Source organism: Impatiens glandulifera, unplaced genomic scaffold (genome assembly GCF_907164915.1).
Source record: "Impatiens glandulifera unplaced genomic scaffold, dImpGla2.1, whole genome shotgun sequence".
NCBI classification, from domain to species: domain Eukaryota; kingdom Viridiplantae; phylum Streptophyta; class Magnoliopsida; order Ericales; family Balsaminaceae; genus Impatiens; species Impatiens glandulifera.
Genome location: NW_025918976.1, coordinates 5,341 through 14,731, shown reverse-complemented (window position 1 = coordinate 14,731; position 9,391 = coordinate 5,341). Strand labels below are relative to the sequence as shown.

The following is a 9,391-nucleotide window of genomic DNA, read 5'->3' as shown; positions in this document are numbered from 1 at the left end:
TTCATGCAACTAATCGCTTTTCATAAGTATTCATGCCAGTTATTATTATACTAGTAGATAGATCATTCTAAAATCACACAAATTATTCTTCTGTACAAAATTTCACTCTTAGAAAGCTATTATACAAGTCTGTGTCTTCTTCAAGTTGTTGTTACCTCGGTCCAGAAAGCTCCATTGCCTGAATGAGCAAAGAAGAATCATCCGTAAGATCAGAGTATCTTTCTGAAGACGAAAACTCATTCCCTCTGCATCTACTACTACCACCATCTACTTTTCTTTGAGATGCTTCCCACTTCTCGGCTAGCCCATCTCCTTCCAGCATCCTAACCACCTCTGACATTTTAGGCCTGTGGATGGGAAGATATTGAGTACACAGTAGAGCCACTTGAACCATTTCCTCGAGCTCGATTCTATCATAGTTAGTTTTCAAGTCCTTATCAACCAACATATCTAGTTTCTTTTCCAGGTGAATTTTCTTAACCTGAAAAGTTATAAAAACATTGGAAAATCATTAGTGACATGTAATTTTTAGAAACTTTTACCACTAATCACAAATAACTAACCCAGTCAAGCATGACTCCTTTCTGGTTTGCAGCTTTTCCAAAGTCTAGAGCTCTTTGGCCAGTGATAAGTTCAAGAAGGAGAATTCCAAACCCGAAAACATCTGTTTTCTCTGAAGACTGTCCTGTCGAGAGATACTCAGGTGCTATATGGCCAACTGTTCCTCTAACCGCTGTCGTGACATGGGAATCACGATGATCCAAAAGCTTAGCCAACCCGAAATCTCCTACAACAGCCTCACAGTAATCATCAAGCAATATGTTTGCTGCCTTCACATCCCTATGGATGATCTTTGGATCACATTGCTCGTGTAGGTACAATAATCCCCTTGCAGCTCCTATAGCGATCCTCTTTCGTGTTCCCCAATCCAATGACGGTTTTCCTGCAAGAAATAAAAAAGACATGTCTAAGAAAGAACCTTTTTTTTTCTTCTTTTTTTACAATAAAAAGAATTTTGAAAAACCTTTGAGTCGAGAAGCAACACTCCCGTTTGACATGAAAGGATAGACAAGAAGCCTCTCAGTCGTTGTCATGCAAAAACCGTAAAGTTTGAGAAGATTTCTGTGCACGGCTAAACTGATCATCTCTACTTCGGTCTGGAATTGGATCTCCCCACCTGCTGCGTTTCCATCTTTAAGCCTTTTAACAGCAACAAGAGTTCCATCTTGGAGATGGCCTTTGTACACATTCCCAAAGCCTCCTTTTCCTACTATATTTTTGTTGCTGAAGTGGTTTGTAGCAATCTGAAGCTCTCTGAACTGGAATCTCTTCAAGTTCCCAAGGCAAACTTCTTCATGATTTTGTTCTGAAACAAAATTTGATTTTGTTTTTATATATTCTTAAACAGGAAATGAAATTATTCAATGATTTGTTAGTCTTCTTTCTTACCACCTATATCGAAGAATATCTGTTGATTTCGCCTTTGTCTCCACCAGAGAAACAAACCGAACACAATCATCAGAATACAAACGCACCCAATACTCGATCCAAATACCAACGCGAGTTTGTGATCTTTGGGTATACCGGGAAAATGAGAATCTAAAGAGATGAATGAATAAATCAGAAAGAGTTCTGCTAAAAAACAACCATAACCAGAAAGAAAATATTAAAAGAAGTCAGTTCTTACTCTGTGGATTAGGGACAGTATATGGCAGAGGGATTGCTGTTGTTTCGTTGCAGCCAGGCTCTGAACCCGTGGCGCAAATGGCTGGGTTTCCAATAAGACTGTTTATATCGATCAAGGAACATATTTATAACCCAGTCATCACAATTGGAAAAAAAAAATCAGACAACTTACTTGAATGTTTTTGCCAGAATGTTTGGCACAGGTCCACTCAGGTTATTGTATGACAAATCCCTGGAATGTCGAACAAAGAAGACATATATTTTTTCTTTAAGTTTATTATTCCAACCAAATTCCATAGTAGAGGTTAAAGTAAAAGAAGGAAAACTAACAGAAATGAAAGCTGGATCATGCTAGCCAAACTAGCAGGAATTTCTCCAGAAAGACTATTGTTGTTCAGCCTCCTAAGTCACAGTTCAAAACCCCATCAAGAAACAAACAAAAAATTTAAAAACTATCGCGTATTCAAGATTTATAATAAAAACTTGAACAAGCGAAAAGCGCGTTTTTATGTTAAAGCTCTTACAGGTATTGAAGGTTCTTCATGTGGGCAAGAGATGAAGGGATTTCGCCACTGAAAGAGTTATCAGAAAGATCAAGTGTATGAATCTTTGGAAGCATCCCAAGTTGGATTGGAATTTCCCCTGATATATTATTATTTTGTAGAAGCCTGAAAAGAAAAATGGATAAAAAAATTCAAATATTTGTTCTTCCCAAAGAATACTTTCTAAATCTTGGTTCTTAGTTCTTACACTGTTACAAGGTTTGTCAAGTTTCCAATGCTGCTTGAGAGTGTACCAGACAGATTTTGGCTCGGAGTCCCCCTGCAAAACATTCCCAAGCATTAATTTTTATTTTTTTTTCATTATCATCTTCTTCATCATCATCATCATAATCTTAACATACTCACAAGCCAATTACTAGCTTATCAGCTGAGCAGGTAACCATGGTCCAACTACATGGATCAACCGAGTCAGCATCCCAGTTGTCTAAAACATGATGAGGATCCACCAAGGAACTTTTGATTTCTATCAAAGCATTAACTGACAATTCAAAATGAACAAACATCAAAACAAAAATTCAGACATGTTTGAAGAATTATGTGTGTATTATTATTATTACTACTACTCACCTTCATAGTTAATACCACCGGGTGTGAGAAGAGCATATGAACAAGCCCAGAAGCTGAACAAGTACACACTCAACATAACCCTTCCCAGATTCTTCTCCATTTCCATGGAAACAAACTACCAAACACTTGGCGAGCTCTCTTTAGAAGAAGAAATGAATTTGTTTTTGAGCAATATTTGTGTGAAGCTATGAACAAGTGAGAGGAAGAGAGAAACAAGGAGAAAAAAACAGAGGGTCAGGTAGAAAAGTGAGAAGCAACATGGCTACCACTTGGTTGTTGAAAACAAAGGAAGGAATATATATGAGAAAACAAGGATAAAGAACATAACCCAATGCAGGAAAAAAGCAACCAGTAATGTAATTAAGAATCTTAGGATTGAGTTGAGAAAAGGAAAAGGAAATCAATCCCTCTTCCATTTAGATTGTTTTGAAAAGGGATGTCTTTTGATCTAGTTCTTCAATATAAAAAAGTAAACAGGGGAAAGCAGTCGATCAGAGCTGTTGGGCACTCTGTAAATAGTACTGTAAAGTGGTACAGTAAACAACACTAAAGTGCGGAAATGAACTGAACTCTGTTTGTACTAGCTAGCTATGGTTAGAAAAAAGGTGACTCATTTGTATGTATGTATGCATGTGTGTGGATGTATTACTAAACAACAAAAGAATGTATAGTATTCAACAATCTCCTTTCACTTTCCATTTTGGTTTGCTCACTTCCCTTCATTTGTGCTCTTGTTGGGATTAGCTAGGGTTTTAGTTATTTGAATATTGATAGGGTTTTAGATTTAAAAATGTGGGTTTAAAAAAAACAAAAGATTGAAGGGTATATATATTATTTTATTTATTTTTTAAAAAAATATCAACTTTTATTAAAAATAACTTAAATTGCGTTGAACATTATAAAAAAAAATGGAAGAGAAAAAACAAAATAATAAATAAATAAGAAAATAATGTAGAAATTTAAAAAACAAAAAACAAATTGAAGGGTATTAATATATAATATAATAATTATTGTAATTTTATTAAAATAATATTTTAGTGAATAAATTAAGTGATATATGATACATATAAAAATAAAAAAATTAGTAATTTGTTTTTAAAGATGGATATGTCATCCTTAATTTTTGATTGGGTTGTTTCATTCTAATTAATTAGATTCTTTTAATTTTAAAGTTATTAATTTGTGGAAATTTATTATTAAATTATCTTGTATTAATGGTGAAAAAAAGTAATATTAAATAAAAGAAAAATATATAATTTTTTTTTTTTTTTTTTTGTATAATTTTGATTTAAAAAAATAAGAATTAACACATAAAAAAATTAATCTTTTATTATATTAATATAATTAGAAAGATATTGTGATATATTTTGGAGATTCTTTCTCAATATATTATTGTTGACTAATTGAAATTTATTTAAATGTGTAGTGGGACATTTTAGAAAATTGAAGTTTTTATTTTGAGAGCATTGCTTTCAGTCTCAATTTTGTACTGAGGTTTGTGGGATCGAGTGTTATATAAACTCGTGTCAAAACTTAGTATGAGTGTTATAGAAACTCGTGTGAAAATTTAAAATAATATTAATGTATTTTTTTTATTGTGAACTTAGTCAAATTTTATTTTGATAAATAATATTAAATTTGTGTGCAATGTAGGACAACATTTACCATGTGAAACATTTTAAATATATAATGTCTCTGACATGAAATCTCATAAGCTCGTGAGTAAATTAAATACACTATAAATAACTTATGCAAAAACCTACTAGCATATCCATTAAAGTATTTATAGGTTCACAATTTCATTTTTAATAAATGTAAATTATTGATGAGATATTTTATGATATTAATTTGGCATAAAGTAAGGTGTTAAAATGAGAATGATGAAAAGAGAATAAAAAAAGAGATTATTATTGTGAGTGGGAGTGGAGGGATGATGAGGTGAGAATCTCAATATGGTGGTGACCTCGAGATTGGTGTTTCAAATGGCATCTCCTACTAAAGATGTTATGCACTTCAATTACTCAATTATTTCTTAAAAGGACATATAAAGAAACAAAATAAATATATTTAACATTTTTTTTAAAATAATGAGTTTCGCTTCTTTTTTGAAATGCTTTGAAATGCGACTAATCTATGCGGGTTAAACACATAATCCACAAGCACACTTAATCATTTAATCAGATACATAACTTGTAATCTGACGGACTCAAACTCAGGACCTCAAAAAGACTAGAGATATCCACATATTGTTGTCGCTAGGTTAAAAGAGGGGATGTCTCTAAAGGAAACATTCTTCTTTGAAATGCGACTAATCTCTGCGGGTTAAACACATAGTCCGCAAACACACTTAATCATTTAATCAGATACATAACTTGTCATCTGACGGGCTCAAACTCAGGACCTTAAAAAGACTAGGAATATCCACATATTGTTGTCACTAAGCTTAAAGAGGGAATATCTCCAAAACTTTTAGATTTTGATGTAAAATCTCAAAAAAATCACATGTTACCATTAATAATTTTTATCAAATTAGTAGCTACAATTCTAATTATCTTATTTGGAATTGATGAAGAATTCTAATTAACTTGTTAATTTGTTAAGAGATTTAATGGATGATAATTATTTTTATATGGGTTTCCATTTCTCATATTGAGGAATGATCTGCACGTGGATGTAACACGTGCAAACGGGACCTTGAAAGGGTTGATAAGATAATTCAAACATGGGTGGGTGGTCAAAGTGGGCCATTAATGGTCAACATATATGATCATCTGAAAAAGAAAACAGACATTGATCATCAAGCATTAACAAATTAGCAATGTTCAATGATTATAATTCATCATAACTATGTTATCAATGTATGTGACAAAATAATTTCTAACATTTCTTTTGATTAATTATTAGTCAAACAATTAGAAAAAATGCTTGATTGTATTGACTATTGAGTTTGTAAATAATAGTTGAAAAGGAAATAAAATTGTTAATGTGTCTTATTATATCGTATAGTTAGAACATAACGACAAAAGTATTATATAAAAAAATTTGAAGAAAATAAATAAATTAATAAATTAAACAACAAAATCAAGTTTATAATTTTTCCTTATTTTTTTTTCATATTTTACTCTAATTACTCGATAAAATGCACTTAATTTGAATATTTGAGTTTATCTTAAAATTCAATATAAACATAATTTTGAGAACTTTCAATTATTTGCTCAAATACCATTATAAGTATCTAAAAAAATTGAACACCAAAATATTATATGAAGAGATTATCAAGCTAGTATATTGTTTATACAATTCAAAATTAATTTAGTGAAAGCTTTCTAATATTTTCTCATAACAACTAATATCATCACTCTCTACTTATATTAAACGAAATTTAAGAAAATAAAACATATGTATGAATTCTCGTAACAAAGGATATCATCATCCTCTATTTGTATTAAACGAAATTTAGAAAAAAAATATATATATAAGTGAATATGATGTTAATATAGGAAATGAGATAAAATGTTCATGTATCTAAATACAATGACTTATCAACTAGATACATGAGTGAGAGTATCTCCACGTACAAAATTTGAAAGTCAAAATCATTAGTTTAATAAAAGGTGGTAAGTTTATTAAATTGATTTATCTTGTTTTCACATTACTTGTTTCTATGGATATTATTGAACATCATTTTCAGTAACGAAGAATGTGAAGACGTAACTTTATTAATAAAAAATGTAAAGAGGTAACTTTGTAACAAATAGAAAATGATTTTCTTGTCAATTACTTTGACACTTCATATTGAATAAGATTTAATTAAAGATATAAATTAGATTATATAATTTCTTAAAGTTCAATTTATTTGAACATTCTAATATATCGTCTCCTTTATATATATATATATATATATATATATATATATATATATATTACATTAAATTCAAACTCATCTCAATTATAATCCTAGATCCGTTTGTGGAACTTCTAGATAAGAAAAAGATAGTAGCAGGTCAAATCCTAGTTGGGTTGGGTACTTGATCAACTCGTACATGGCAATGTGTATGACACAAGACATCTTGATCTTATGTGATGCAAATTGTTTGTGGACCATTGATACAAGGGTTTAAACGACTATGAGAGTATCATGATTTGGTGGTGTTTCCAAACATCCCATTGCCACTATTCTAGTGTTGGAATTTTATTGTTAATCTCCTTAACTTTGTATGTTTGACATGTTTTTTTTTGTTGATGAGTTATCGTATTCCTCTTAAAATAGTTTAGAATTCCTATTATGGATGTGTTTCTTCCCTTGTAACAATAATTTGATTAGATAGCACTTTTTGGACATAAAGAAGCTTATAATTCATGAAGAAATAATTAACACAAAATTAAGGCTTAAACATTAGTGATAATTTCCAACTATATCCAAATTAAATTGAGAGATGTTTCTATCTATATAGTAGAGGTAGAACATGGGTAAATCTAAGGGGTTGTTTGAGTTTGGGTTGAAATCTTCATGATATTATTTGAATAATTAGAAAATACAAAACAATAAAAATAATTTTCAAATGAGCATATGTTCATTAAAAGGAAGGTTCAAATGATATTAGAAGTCCATTATCACATCATTACAATTGAAACTATTTTAATCATCTCAAATAAGCTTTTAGTGTTAATGATGACCCTAACTAAAAGTAGATATTGAAATTTATATTGTTTTCTTTATATACAAACATTTAATATATATATATATTGAGGTGAAAATCTAGAAATTACTCAAAGTAGTTCAGTGATATGATTCGATTGCGAAGCGCTTTGAACGGATGCATGGTTATGGGATGTCGTGCTAGTTCTCCTTTAATTTTTTTTTTTTAAATATATAATTTGGTTGGCAATGGCTCCCCTTGCCCTTAAGGGCCACCATGGGACACATTGGCCCAACAAGACTTCATCCAGCACCTAATGGAAGGTGTGAGCACAAAAAAAAACAGGTTCCAAAGGATCTTTGGATGGAGGTTGACAAAGATATGGTTCTCTGTCTTTATTTCTTTATGTCAATTCATGCCTTATTTTTCCTCATTTTAACTTCTTTTTCCAACTTTACTCCTTTTAAATATTTTCAAACCACTCAAACAAGGTGCCAAGCATATCTCAATCTCTTAATCCCAAATTGATTTTTATCCTAGTTTATTTTCGAGAATAACTAGCATGATCATCTTTATTTGAGAATCGACTTTACCATTTCAACTGTTTCGGTGAGTTCTGTTATTTAATAACAAGACTTACTATAGACATTATTTAAATTCGTAATAATAACAATGATATATTAATACAAATTTTGACATTTAAAAAATATAATTCTTTAAGTGTTTGGTAATTGCACTTACTAATTAATATCAGTAATAATAAAATATCAAATAAATTAGGGCTCCGAGAGAACTATTAGTTGTTGCGGTTTTGTTCTATTAGAAAATGGGTGAAGTGAATTTGATAGTTATAACAAATTGTTGTATCAATCTTACCAAAAATTAAAACTCGATAAAGATTAAGAAAAATAGAATATTGTTCATTTTTCCGTGTTTCAAATTTGATATAACATATATGTTGTATTCTTAACAATTTTAGTATTGTATTAAAGTAGATATATTCTAAGGGTGTAAATGATAAAAGAAGAATAGTGAAAGTAAAAAAAAAAAAGCAAAATTTGATTGAAGACAAATATCACCTATGATCTAATAAAGATATATACTCTAAGTAGTGGGTGGTACCCAAATGAGTAGGAAATAATTGCTTTTAAGACCCTCAAGTGGGTTTTGGTTTGTTAAGAGAAGAAAAAAGGTGTCAACTTGCACCAAATGAAGGGATGTATTTCTACAAAAATAGAAGATGCCAATAGAGCATCTCAAAATCACATTAATTCATTAATAACTATAAATAAATACCCATAAACTATTTTTTTTTCTTTCTTATAATCTTATTTGAAAGAAAAGAATTTTAAAAAGTCACTATTTGACTTCTATTATTATTATTTTATAACTTTGTATATTAATGGTCATTGGCATCTTTAATAGTGGAAAAGAATATTTGATGAAAGGCGTAAAGAATATGATCGATTTTTGCACATTAACAAGTTGTATACCTCAACAACTTCAAATAGTTTGATTGTAAAAATTTTGTTATAAAAAAAGAAATAATCGAAAGCTATATTAATCGACCGAAAAGACCGTATACTATTGAATTTGTGTTTGGCGAGACAAGGAAATATATCGTTAGGTAAATAATTGAGATTCGCCGCCTAGAGACTAGTATAGTTTGTGTTCTTAATACAATCCCTAAAAGAAAATGACAGAATATATTCATCAATTTAGTGGGCCTCTCTTTAAAGCTTAGGGGGCTCCTCATATTCTATTTTCTCCAAAGTTCTACCCCTTATGTCTAGCAATAGAATATGCCATCAATTCATGCTAAAAGAATTCTCATTTATTACCTAATAAAGTTAGTATGAATGGCTATCTCATCTCTCATATAAATAGCCCTAAATTCTCATCAATTATTGAAATGGCTTTATTACTTTTTATTTA

General features: G+C 30.2%; 1 protein-coding gene across 1 annotated transcript; it reads right to left on the bottom strand.

Moving 5' to 3' along the window:
* Positions 1-3,132, bottom strand: LOC124917248 (protein NSP-INTERACTING KINASE 1-like). The gene is made up of 11 exons (XM_047457718.1): positions 2,817-3,132; positions 2,595-2,727; positions 2,437-2,508; positions 2,211-2,354; positions 2,017-2,088; positions 1,859-1,918; positions 1,688-1,785; positions 1,450-1,599; positions 1,025-1,366; positions 564-943; positions 1-481 (listed from the first exon to the last, which is right to left on the bottom strand). Exons 1-11 carry the CDS (start codon positions 2,920-2,922, stop codon positions 152-154), a joined length of 1,887 nt encoding a protein of 628 aa, XP_047313674.1. The 5' UTR covers positions 2,923-3,132; the 3' UTR covers positions 1-151.
* Between the last annotated feature and the right edge of the window lie 6,259 nt (positions 3,133-9,391).

Excerpts from the sequence above, each read along its gene's own strand:
- LOC124917248 (XM_047457718.1), bottom strand. The coding sequence starts at position 2,922 with ATGGAAATGGAGAAGAATCTGGGAAGGGTTATGTTGAGTGTGTACTTG. Across the intron at positions 1,600-1,687 it reads TACTGTCCCTAATCCACAGA|ATTCTCATTTTCCCGGTATA; the intron begins GTAAGAACTGAC and ends TCATCTCTTTAG. Across the intron at positions 944-1,024 it reads TGTTGCTTCTCGACTCAAAG|GAAAACCGTCATTGGATTGG; the intron begins GTTTTTCAAAAT and ends TATTTCTTGCAG.